This window comes from Osmerus eperlanus, chromosome 4 (genome assembly GCF_963692335.1).
Source record: "Osmerus eperlanus chromosome 4, fOsmEpe2.1, whole genome shotgun sequence".
Lineage (NCBI taxonomy): Eukaryota > Metazoa > Chordata > Actinopteri > Osmeriformes > Osmeridae > Osmerus > Osmerus eperlanus.
The window spans coordinates 10,079,140-10,092,449 of record NC_085021.1 but is presented as its reverse complement, the minus strand read 5'-3'; the positions used below and the strand labels follow the sequence as shown (position 1 = coordinate 10,092,449).

Below are 13,310 nucleotides of genomic sequence, written 5' to 3'. Positions count from 1 at the left end.
AGACTCAGTTACACGTCTTTGTAATTACATGTTGATTCATTTGCACCAAAATGCGTTACTTGCTTAATTTTTACAATGACAATGAACAATTACAAGCGCTCACTCGCTGAACGTCCCTGTAAATGTATTCTATCCTATGGATAAGTGAAGAGGATAACTAACAACAGCAAAATCCAGTCAATGTACAATAGCAAGTAATGATGAGTCTGACAAGTTTGATGAGCTGTGATTGGTCGACTCACCTTCCAGCATCTCATCTTCACAGTTCACACCTACTGTCTAATTTGGGACACAATGATGAACTGAGGCTGCATGGAGCACAAGCATGAGCAAACCCACGCTCAACCAAAGCACATCATGGACTAATACAAACAGGTGTGGGCGTCTACGGTCAAAATAGACAGGGATTGTTTCAGTTTCAAGGGGGGGGGGACCCTATCCTTGCTAGATGCTGGTTGCTATGGATTTCTCCAAAGCTCTCAAAATAATGGCACCTCCCACCTCTGATGTCACAGCTTGGAGCTGTTGATGTGCAGGGAAGGGGAGAGGAATGGAGGGGGAGGGAGGGGTTGAGAGAGCGAGGGGAAGGGGAGGGAGACTGTAGCCTGTTGCTCATGATCATCAAATAACCTGCTAGCACTCCACAAGGCTTGTGCCTGTGCCTGCTCAGAGGAGGCAGAGTTGCTGTGCGAGGCAGCAAGGCAGAAGAAAAGACTTCTCTCCTGGTTTTGAGATTGTTGGCTTCTTCCACAAATTAGACGCGGCAGTTGAGAAATTGATTCACAAACACAGTAAGTATAATTTCCTTTTCTGTTTAGCCAATTACTGAAGAGGTTTGATATACTGTACTCTACAATGCATCACTCAGCTCTGACAGGCAGTCATGACAAAAATAAGTGTATCACGCCAGACTTCAACAAGTGTCTGTGCTAACATTTTAATTGAACAGTTCATGAGTGAAAATGTACAGCACAAAATAAGAAAATCATATTTGCATTGCCACTAGTTCCTTGCACAATCTTTTGGACTTTTGGAGGACTGCATGACACTACTGTCACAACAAATACATCAAGCCACATTCTGTTAACAACACTGACATTCTTTGCAGAGCACATGTATCTACAATGTAAAGCCTGCAGCATCGTTGCAACTTACTACAATGTCTCAGCTTTGTGAATTAAATACATTAGTAATGTCGCTGCTACCATATCATTTTCCATATTGACTATCTTTATCCCTCTTTTCTCGCATCCCTCATTTCATTTGATCCTTCTCATGCTATCTTCCCATCTACAATATGTCTTTGACAGATGACAGTCATTTGCATACTGGAGATCCTCCATAGTAACAGACCACAATATATTATGATCCGCCACATTTATAGATGGCCTCCAGATAGAGGTGGATAGAGGTGGCTGAGCGGTTAGAGAATCGGGCTAGTAATCAGAAGGTTGCTGGTTCGATTCCCGGCTGTGTCAAATGACGTTGTGTCCTTGTGCAAGGCACTTCACCCTACTTGCCTCGAGGGAATGTCCCTGTACTTACTGTAAGTCGCTCTGGATAAGAGCTGGTAAATGTAAATGTATGTTAACAGCTGCTAGCCACAAAAAAATAATATATATTTGAATTAATACAAAATGTTTGCTTGATGGGGTATCCATTTATAGTCAAAATGTCATTAAATTATGAAAAATCAATTGGACGTAGTAACAAGCAATAATAGAATATTGATTATTGTCCAATACTGTATTTTAGGTTTGTATGCTGACAATATCATTGTTCTCCCCCCCCCCCCCTATAATTTCCCATTAATACTGATTTATGATGTATTATGGATCATTGTCCCTCCCTGTACAAGATCATTTTCATTTTAATTAGATGAAGTAATGGCTTTGCTGTACTACACACATGTATATTTATAGTGGGGGACCTCCCACTCATAAGCAGTTCAATTCCAGCAGTCTTCAGGTGTGAGGAGCCCTGACATGTCATTAACGCAGGTCGTAAAGTCACCATCAAAGGAGTGTCAATTACATTCTCAATGTTCAGAATGAAAATACTGTGTCTTTAAATCAGGGCCAAGCATTTCCTTTCCCATTTTGAGGACCACATTTTAAAAAGCTTGTTCCGCCTCAAATGTTCTACCACTGAAAACAAAAACAGTCTAATCCATCCACATTTTGTACATTATGTGCATACACAGACCATAAGCAGACCAGAGACTTCCGGTGCTGCATCCAGTTGAATCCAATTTACTTCCAAACAAGACATAGACTTGTGGTCTATGTGTCCACAGTGATACCAGGGTTTACCAGTGTGCCTTCACACAAGGAAAAAAACTTTTCTACCAGTGTTTGATAGGTGCTTGGTTATGTTAATCCCATTAATTTAGTGCTTCAGGTGGCTGACACAATCTATTAATGGAGTCGGGAGACTGTTTTCAAATGTTTTATCCAACACCCTCCCCCATCTCTTTCTTTGATATTTCATTCTTTGTCTCTTTCCCCTCCATCCTGCTGGGGCCTTTAGTGAGGTCTGCAGCTGAAATCCCTTTCAAACACTCTGTCTAGAGGGGGGACAGACAGACAGGCAGCTCTTCAGGAGGATGAGAGAGTGTTCGCCCGTACACGTCCCTCAGAGACACTTTTAACAGGATTCAATCCAAAAGAGATTGTTTAGCCAGCCCAGAGAAATGGGGTCATGGGATCGTTGCGGTGTTGGAGGGTACGAGTGGGGTAGTGTGAGGTTTACCAATGAGTCTTCATGCACACAGACACACAGAGATCTTATATAATGATTATGTAATGCAAGTTGAGCTATGTGAGAGGGCTCTCAACTTATTATAGCAATGTGAAGTAGAATTGTGAAATTTTTCATGAAAACGAGACACATTTGTTATTTATACTTACAAATAGTTAGTTCTCAAGACTAGAAGATGTATTGGGCATGGAATTACATCTTATTCCTCACCAAGAAGGACCAAGAAAAACCTGTTTCCTGGAACTTACGTCCAGTAATATATATTTTTTGGAATGATCTCTTTGTTGACATGTATGGCATTTTCTATTCCACAACAGTGCCAGAGAGGCAGTCACAGGATATCGGGGTGTGGAGGTGAGGTAAGGGTGAGTGTTTGGGTGGTAGCCTAATTATTGTCTGTCACGGTGTGCCAGTGCTAAAGGGATGAGGAGTGGTGAGGCATAATATGGAGCAGTGATGCATAGAATAGGAATTGGCCAGTGGTGTCATTCTCAGTCTGTCTGAGTAACAGCAGAGGAGACAAGGACAAGGTGAGGGAACACAACCTAAGTGTCATCATTCCAATAGCCAAGCTGACGTTTATGGAAGGAGACTCCTGAAAGATGTGTATGACTGAAAAACACATTTCCAGAGACTAAGGCTTTGCACAGCTGAGGCTAAGGCTTTGCACAGCACAACAAAGAAACCAAATGTCTTGAAAAGACAAGGAAGTGCCCTGAATGGTGTAGATAAAGTGACAAGAATAGTGCAGAAAAGGGTACAAAGGACAATATGTGACAAATAAGGAACAGTTCATTATGAATGATCAAACCTTCATGAAAGTGTGCCTGTTATCTCTGTGGTGCAGCACAGTGAGGTTCTGGACTGCAGTCAAGCGCAGTGTGGTGGACCACAGTTGAGGTATAGCAGAGTAGTAATTGCCCACGGGATGTTTCTTGTTCATATGTATTCAGTATTTATTAAATCCACCCACCCACTGCAGAAAAAATATGCCTTTTTTCTGTTCTGCAATTTTTGTCCGAGTCAATGTAAGCACAGGTCTTACAACGTAAGGTAGCTCCAGGCAGAGCCCACATATTTCTACAGTTAAAAGAGCTGGTGTGCGGGTGTGTAAGAGAGAGGGAGAAAGTGAGAAAGAGAGAGAGTGAGAAAAATTGAGTGAGAATGGGAGAGAAGGCAGAGAGAGAGAGGAGAGAAAGAGAAGTAACGGGAGAGATGGTGAGAAGGAAGAAAGCTGTTGTGTTGGAAGCCATTCCATTTCTGGAATTATGAACACCCTCTTACAGTCCGCTAGCGAGAGGTGAGAGACAGAGGGAATTCGAAAGACAACGATTGTTTGGATGGTCGTTGCGAGATGTGAATGGTCATTACAACAGAATGAATGAAGGAAATGGACTCAATTGTGATGTGACATCCTGCATTGTCTACCTGTGTGCCACTTTCTTGATGGGCTTCACAAGACTACACACAGACAACAGCACATGTAGAAATATAGAAACAAGTTTCTAGCTGTGCCTATAGAGACCCAAATATACGGGACATCTTATTTACAGTAGAGAAACATTTTGATATATAGGCTAATATGACCTAATCCACAAATAATCTTTTCCATGTCCATTACCATAACTTACTTGCTGTTAGAAGACACGACCATTGAAATATCTGAATGATTATTGATTGTATCAGCATCAGTACTAAAATATGTTTATATGGTGCATTCTTGTTAGAAGTCCACCCTCATAGTGAATATATTTTAAATCTAAAGCTAACAGACCTTTAGTGAATTGCAAATGTGATTAAGTCACTTGCCTGGATAAACAATATAATGTATTGATGAGGATCTCTAAAAGGGATTGATAGATCAATGCTCTACACACACTGAGCTATTTGTGAAATGAATGCAACCATGTGAGTTCTTATAGATCTGTCTGTAACCAAGCACACTGAAGATGAATATTCTACTCAATACTCTCTCATAAACAATGGAAAACACCCATTGACCTCAGGCAGCCAACTGACACATGAAGACGTCAGCTTGGTTAAGACGTGTCACAGACCACTGTCAACCACAAAACCTTTATGTCTTCCAACAACCTTTCTTTCGCAGATTGCTCGAGGTGGAGCTCCTGATCATCTGCATGAACCCCACTTAACTGGGATGGTTATGGTCTGGACCAGAATCTCCGGGTCCTTTTGCGGAAGATCTGCCATGTGCAGCCCAATTAGTGATTCACAGCCAATCTGGAGATCATGCCCCATGGCAAGCACTGTGCTAGCACGTAGCCCCTGCTCAGGAGAGAGGGACAGAGAGAGAAGGAGAGAGGCCGAGAGAGAGGGAAAGAGGAAAGAGACAGACCCAGCGCTGATCTGCTGCTGAAAAAAAGCTCTCGGGCAGAGGAGCGCACGTTTTATCCCCCCTCCGCAATAGATACACGCTCCCCCAAAGAGGTGTTTAAGGCGCATCAGAGCACCGAAAACCCAGAGCACAAGCTTACTCCCGTGACTGGAGGCTACCGCACCACCTGTCAAAGCCCTGGGGAGAATCGAAGGGCACAGAAGAGGGTTCCTGTGTATTTGTTGTTGTACTGTGAGCAACACAGATTCCCTACTTCTTGGGGAGGGGGATAGAAGAACGTCTGATGATAAAAAAACTTGTATTTATTTGATCGATCACCGGGTCTACAGTAAACCACGCATCAGTAGTAATGGAAAGGAATGAATTCGAGATTTTAATTGGATCATCGTTGGATTTTGCATTGCATTCGTCTCATATCAAGCTCTGCTGGTGATTGGGAGGTTGAACAGAAAAACAGCAGATAGAATTTTAAAAGAGAGAGCAGAATAGACCAGACTCTTAGTGATATTGCCTTTCTGATTTTGGTCATGTTTTTAGGTGAAAGCTAACCACAACGTCTCCCTTCACCACACAGTTATCACTATCCATGCTGCACTGCATCCTTCCTGGTGTGCTGTTCCTTTGGCCTGGGGCCATCACTGAAGAACAATCAGGGGTAGACAAAGATTTCCATATAAAAGAAACCAAGCTTACGGAAAGCCTTGAGCTGGTTCACTTTAATTTGATGAGCGGAAAACAAGGGTTTGACTGTAATCAGGGGGTGACTGACAGTGCAGGTGCCTAATAACCATTCAGTGACGCACTCACAGCCCCGTTTTAGAAGTCATGGCCTCCTCCTCAGCTCTGATTGGTGGTTAGGCACACACAGGCTGTGACAGTAATTCATGACTTGCTAACCTGCGTCCTAATCATTGTAATTAATTTAATTAGTTTGGACACAGGCCACAAGGTCCTGTGAGCAACGATGAAGAAAATATTTATCTTTGGTTGTTGTTGAACACAAAAAATGAGAGTGAGTCTTTAAATTAGTTTGGCTTCTTCTGTGGTGGTTTTTGGTTGCCATGGTATTAGGAGGCTAAACTAGTCAGCATCTCAGAGAAATTCGAATTTAAGTCGTAAACAAAAAAAGAAAACTACTGCATCTAAAAGGTCACACACAAATTTACCAACTGTAACTCAGAGGAAAACCTATTTCCACTTTTTTTTGTAGATGTATTTTAGATATAGATTTTCTGTGGCAGCAAAACCTTGTGTAATGTGATTGGTAGTCAAGTCACACATACATAGGAATTGGTGTACACATTCAGTCAGCTACACATTGGTGTAGCTGACTGAGAAGGGGCAGAATATCAATGGCTCTCATAATGCATTCTTTTCTACCCGCATAAAACCACTTATTTTCTTTCTGTTTTAGTCATTGTTTCTGAAATTGTGGGCTGTGTTATTTTTCGACAGACTACAGTTATGCAACAACCCACAAATGGCAATAAGGGTATTACTTTGATTGTGTCTGCATGAGTAGTCATGTTAGGACATGTGTAAGACCACCAGCATGCTAATTGGGGAGACAGTGGACATCTTGCACTACTAGATGGTACTGTACTCTTGGTAGTTACCAGAAGCACAGCAGAGGACTACACTCTACAATACATATAAGTAGAGCATTAGGGCCTCTGTGCATCCATATCAATCTTTGTCTAATGCGAAACTCCTAAAAGAGAGATAGATTGTAAGGGAAATTGTATCTTCCTTACATAGAAAATACTTCCTCTTGGCTCACATAATCTACATTGATCTCTGAACATTCCTCTCCAACAGCATGACAGTGTTTAGAAATGACACACAAATGAAGGTGTTACAAGTTCAACTGTACAGCTGTATACTAAAAACTTAGCAAAAAAGACTAAGGAAGTATACAAGAACACTGAAACAAGATATTCTATATACTTAAAAAGCATTTCAGTTTAGAGATAGAGGCTGACAGCTGCAGTTTATGTCAGCTGAATGCCTCAAGACAACTGTTGTGTTGGCCTACAGTTACAAGGGAATGTTAGTCAGCTCTTCTTACATTTACAATTATTCATTAAGCAGATGCTTTCATCCAAAGTGCTGCACATGTGGTTTCTATGGTAAGTGCAACCAAGGACAATCAAGGACCAAAAATGCACATTTCTAACAGTACTGTGAAATGTTCATCTGTTAGCCTCCAACATGGTGGAAGTAGATGTTTTGTCTTTCCATAGATTAGAGCAATATAACACACTCCTCTGGGCCCCAGACAGCAGCCCCCCACATGAGCCTTGTCTCTATCTTCCCCTTGCATTTGCAGCTCCAGTGTCTTTTTCTGTTTGTCCAGGATCCCAGTATTGTTATCTTGTGATTGACAATCTGTCTCTCACCCCAAAGTAGCCCCCCACAATGCTGAGATATGATGAAGCCATTTGAAGACAGAAAATGTGTCCAATATTTATCCTTCACAATATTATCGTAAAGCATGAGGTAAAGGGTTGATTTCAGTGTGAGTCTGATGACCATATTGATTTTGTTATTGTCCAGAGTGATACTGATATAGTAACTTTATCCACTGGAGTGCATGTTACACTGAAATCAAGCATTGCCTGAAGCCTGTGTCTGAATAATTGATGAACCAAACCAAGCTATTTTGTATCCATTAAATTAGAAAACGGTTTTAGTAAATTACTGGGAAAATAAGCCACAAGTAGTTAAAGATGCATCTGACATCGACCACTGGACAGAATATATGTATATATTAAAAGGCTTTGGCTCTCCTGTGACTGTAAACTCCATTAGAGGCATAATGGTAAAAAACAGGAAATACCAAAAATATCTTTTTTTATTCCACGTGATCCAATTAAATGATAGGAGAAGCTTTTTAATCCAATCAGTGAATGAACAACGCCACAGATGCTTAATTCAGTTACCGTACTGTTGTCTCTCTCAAGAAACACACAGAAGTAAAATGATGTATTCAAATTATCTCTATTTGTCTCTCTTCATGAGAGTGTGTCCAATTGAATTTGAGACACGTTGTGTTAGGTTTGTAGTCTTAAAATGAGGAATTAACTTGATGTTTCAGATCATTCCATACAGGCTGAATGAACAGTTTTGTTCTTCTATCAAGTTTATGCCAATGTGTGTTTGTTCTCTGCTGTGCTTCAGAAGGTGAAGGAGGAAGGGCTGGCGACAGACCTACACTAGAGATGTGAGGTCAGGCTGGAGCAGACCAGGTAGGAAGGGCTGTAAAGATGACCCTGCTAGCAGGAGATGGCTCGGACTACGACTACAGCGCTCTGAGCTGCACGTCCGACACCTCCTTCAACCCACCTCCTCTCTACGAGAAAGAAGCCCTCAAGGGGGCCTTCTACAAGCGGGCGCAGCTCGCTCCCGAGGGCCCAACCAATGGCGAGACCTCCTTGTCTGGCGCCCGTAGGCACCACGCCATCATCAACGTGGGGGGGCTGCGCTACCAGCTCCCCTGGACCACCCTGGAGGACTTCCCCCTCTCCCGGCTGGGCCAGCTGCGCCTGTGCCGCAGCTTCGACGAGATCATGCGCGTCTGCGACGATTACGACGTGGCCCACAACGAGTTCTTCTTCGACCGCAGCCCCTGCGCCTTCCGCACCATCCTGACCTTCCTGCGGGCCGGGAAGCTGCGCTCGCTCAAGGAAATGTGCGCCCTCTCCTTCCGGGAGGAAATGCTGTACTGGGGCGTGCCAGAGGAGAGCCTGGAGTGGTGCTGCCACCGGCGTCTGCTCCAGAGGGTGGAGGAGTGCGAGGAGATGGAGAGGGCGGACGAGGAGGACGAGGAGGACCTGCTGGACACGGAGAGCGGGCGGCGGGACGCGGCCCTGGCCACCGAGTCCAGGGTGGGACGCTGCATGGGCAGGCTAAGGGACATGGTGGAGAGGCCCCACTCAGGCCTGCCGGGGAAGATCTTCGCCTGCCTGTCCGTGCTGTTTGTCACCATCACAGCCATCAACCTCTCCATCAGCACCATGCCAGCCATGAGGGAGGAGGAGGAGGCGGTGAGTAGACACCTGTACTGAAGGAGACCTCAGCAGTCTGCCTGTCTGGTTAGCATTCTCTCCAGAACTCCCTGAAATAGGTGGGAGGAATTTCACTTGTATATTCCAATTATTTTGTTGGTTCTGGAGTATTTTTGTTGTGTTTCTTTTGAATGTGTTTTATTTGAATGTGTTTTCACTTCTGTATGTGTTCAGGGTGTGTGTGTTTCAGAGTAAGCCTTGGTATCGTAAGTTCTCCTCTGCATTAGGATGAATGATACATAAGTCAAGGTGAGGAAAAGGATACGAGAAGCAGAAGTCACAGCAATTTAAATGTGCATTCTAAATTATTCAACATCTTCTACTAACCATTCACAACCACAGAGGGCGTCGACCCGAAAGACATGCAAAATTGCATAATACAGAATTGGAGATGAGCATTTATCAAGTAAAGAAATGTACTCAGCTGGTAATGAGAACTGGTACCAATTGGGCAGTTTAATTAGAAAAATAACTCCGCCAGAACATTGGGTAAAGTCTCCTTCTAATCTAATTTACTTTCTCATTATTGTGGCTAACTTCAATCCCTGCAGTATTTAACTTTCAGTGGCCAGATAAAAAGAGGATAGTTTCAGTTATAAAACATTTTAGTCCTGGAGCTGCACATGCTACATTTCACTGTTCTCTTCTTAGATCTCTGCATGCAGGGTTATCAAAGTAATTAATGTATTACAATTCATTATTTTGTGTTAGTATTATGAAGAGTAACAGTAATAGAATTTGTGACTCAAAACGTCACAAATAATCAGAGATGATTGTTTCACAAATTGTGGTTATTGCCTGAGTAATGCAATTACTCAGGCAATAATTATACATACGTCCTAATCCTAATCGTGTTGTTCTGATATGTGGGGGCAGTAGTGTGTTGGTCATTCCATCACAGTAGATTTCCAGACAGAATTCTCATGTTGTGTTTGTTGACTCAATCAGTACATTTGAGTTGGATGTTTTAATCTAATTGCTCTAAGTTGATTTCATTTAAACACTAAACTTTTGTGGGGTGTAACTGACTCTGTCAGACAACCTAGTCTATTTCAATAGACTCTTAAGTGCTTCTCTGTCTTAGAGCAAATGTAATGTGCTTTCTTCATTCAGACATTATGAAGTCTGTTAGATCTACTCTGTGGGAGTGTGTTTCACAACTATACTTTCCTGGAATAGAGTTGGTTCAAAGACATCCCACAGTCTGCACTTGGACCGTTTAATGCTCCTCTTAGAAAATATAATCTTTCCTTGAAGGTTTTCATCATCTTTTACCCTTCATAAGAAAAAAAAGAACATGCTCATAACACTTTGTACCATCACTACATGTCTGAGATGCTTACAGAGTGTGATCTTCAAACACTCGATGAGATCAAGCTATTATTCAAAAATAATTGGGCCGTTGTAAATAGTGAAATTAGGTTCATGTGGAGCATTGCTACATTTCTCTCGCTCAACACAAAGCACCTCACGGCCTGATGGCTCCCTCTAGTGGTTTGAAGCCAGACGACAGAAGAGGAAATGTTAAGGAACTTGAACAGTGTTTGAGGTCTGTTTAACCAGAACCAGATTAAACATGATATACAACTAAAAGGCTTTTCATCCTTTCTGGACATGAAAACCAACAATACTTTGATATTTCCAATAGTGCCAAGATGAACTCCTTTATATCTTGAACACTAACAAGTTTGGTAGAGTTTTCAGGGTCTATGTATTTAATTGAAGTTCAGTGTCAAGTGGGTATGTTGACAACCCCAGCATTTTAACACACACTGCAACTCAGGTTTAGCATGGATAATTTACTGAATCAAATGGGCTGTACATCATCGGAGACATAATGATTCTGCTGTACACACTGTGCTTCTCAGGTCTCTCTTATTGTAGTGAAAGCACACGCATGGTTAACCCGGTGTTTCCTGTATTTCAGGGTAAGTGCTCCCAGATGTGCTACAACATCTTCATTGTGGAGACAGTGTGTGTGGCCTGGTTCTCCCTCGAGTTCACCCTGCGCTTCATCCAGGACCGCAGCAAGCTGGCCTTCCTCCGCCGCCCCCTCAACCTGATCGACGTGGTGGCCATCCTGCCCTACTACATCACCCTGGTGGTGGACAGCACTTCCACGGGGGAGAAGCGCCTAGGCTCCGGCAGCAGCTACCTGGACAAGGTGGGTCTGGTGCTGAGGGTGTTGCGGGCCCTGCGGATCCTCTACGTGATGCGTCTGGCCCGACACTCGCTGGGGCTGCAGACTCTGGGCCTGACGGCCCGCCGGTGCACCCGGGAGTTTGGCCTGCTCCTGCTGTTCCTGTGCGTGGCCATCGCCCTGTTCTCCCCGCTGCTCTACCTGATCGAGAACGAGATGGCCGCCACCCACGAGTTCAGCAGCATCCCAGCCACGTACTGGTGGGCCGTCATCACCATGACTACGGTGGGCTACGGGGACATGGTGCCGAGGAGCATTCCCGGCCAGGTGGTGGCGCTGTCCAGCATCCTGAGCGGCATCCTGCTCATGGCGTTCCCCGTCACCTCCATCTTCCACACCTTCTCCCGCTCCTACGTGGAGCTGAAGCAGGAGCAGCAGAGGCTGCTGCAGAGGCGGACACACTTCCTGCTGCGCAGCAGGATGGCAGGACTGGGCAGCAACCTCTCCCTGGACAGTGATGGGCTCTTTCCCATGAGGGCTTCAGATCACAGGGACCTGCAGGACTAGGGAGGAGAGAGAGAGGGAGAGAAAGAGAGAGGGAGGGAGGGAGGGAGGGAGTGCGTGTGTGTGTGTGTGTGTGTGTGTGTGTGTGTGTGTGTGTGTGTGTGTGTGTGTGTGTGTGTGTGTGTGTGTGTGTGTGTGTGTGTGTGTGCGTGCGTGCGAGCGAGAGAGAGAGAGAGAGAGAGAGAGAGAGAGAGAGAGAGAGAGAGAAAGCTAGGGAGACTGTATTATTGCTTCCATTTTTTGGCCGTGTGTGTGTCTACTCTTGACTACTTCATCAGTGTTTGTTATTATGATTCATAAAATATTTTAATAAACTGTGTATTTATTCATTTTTGCTGAAGAATACAGGATATTTAACAAAGCCATACACGTGTTATGTCTCAGTATTCACTATCAATATTCTCTCCATTAAAAGCACAAATAAACATGGCAACAAAGGAAATGCAAGGACGTCTCTGTCTATAAAACATATTGAATGTATAATTGAAATTAATGCTGTTTTGTGCTCATATAGTCATTGGACCAATATATTTTATTATGTGATGCTCTCATGGAGTTTAACAAGTTATCTTTCAAAAAAGTCAGTGTGCTTTCTATCAGAGCCAATGCAAGCGTGTTACCTCACTGTGACCAGTCTCACAAAATGCCAACAATTCAGTCTCTGTTGTGTTGATGTACTGTATACTAACCCAGCAATTTATTTTCTTCATACCTTTTTGCCTCAAAAGTCATTTTCTAATTTGCTAAACATTGATTGTGTTGTGTGACTTATTGTACCCTGCAGGCTGCATATGCAATTTAAATGGCAAATTGTACGTATTTGTGCCTGTTATGGTGAATTATGTCTAAAACAGCTATTATTTAAACAAATATATTTCCCTGTACATAATTATTGCATATGAAATGTATTATTAGCCTAATTATTTTTTTCTGCTGTTTGGTTGCTGTTTACAACTATTTTCTTAATTTTAAGTAAATTTGACTCTGTCTAGTGTTTGCTTGATAATTACTTGTGTCTGTATGTAAATTACATACCGAAGTGATCATTATTGCAACCACCCATGTCCGTTCTCTCATCTCAAAATCTAGGTTTATATTTAAACAATAGATGGCAGCATTGGGCCACAGATAATGGTATTTCGACCATGGACGTACTATTCACTTTCTTCAATATTTAAAAAAATTGTACATTGAATTGAAAGGTAGGACACCTAAATAATCACAAATATTAATCCAAATAGTAGGCCTATACGCTTCCCTTAGAATTAGGCTATACCACGCAATCATATACCAAACAAAATGTAATGCATTGTGTATTATTGTATAGCTAGAGCTGTATACATATTGTATTTAACTATGTTAAGTGTAACTATTTCCCTAATTAAATTAATTGGGAAATACAGCCTATGAAACTATAGGATCA

At 42.9% G+C, this 13,310-nt stretch overlaps 1 protein-coding gene across 1 annotated transcript; it reads left to right on the top strand.

The window, feature by feature from the left end:
- Positions 1-649: 649 nt before the first annotated feature.
- On the top strand, positions 650-11,935 carry kcng1 (potassium voltage-gated channel, subfamily G, member 1). Its single transcript, XM_062458819.1, has 3 exons — positions 650-791; positions 8,297-9,162; positions 11,111-11,935. The coding sequence occupies exons 2-3, from the start codon at positions 8,383-8,385 to the stop codon at positions 11,888-11,890; spliced, it is 1,560 nt and encodes a 519-aa protein (XP_062314803.1). The 5' UTR covers positions 650-791; positions 8,297-8,382; the 3' UTR covers positions 11,891-11,935.
- Positions 11,936-13,310: the final 1,375 nt, after the last annotated feature.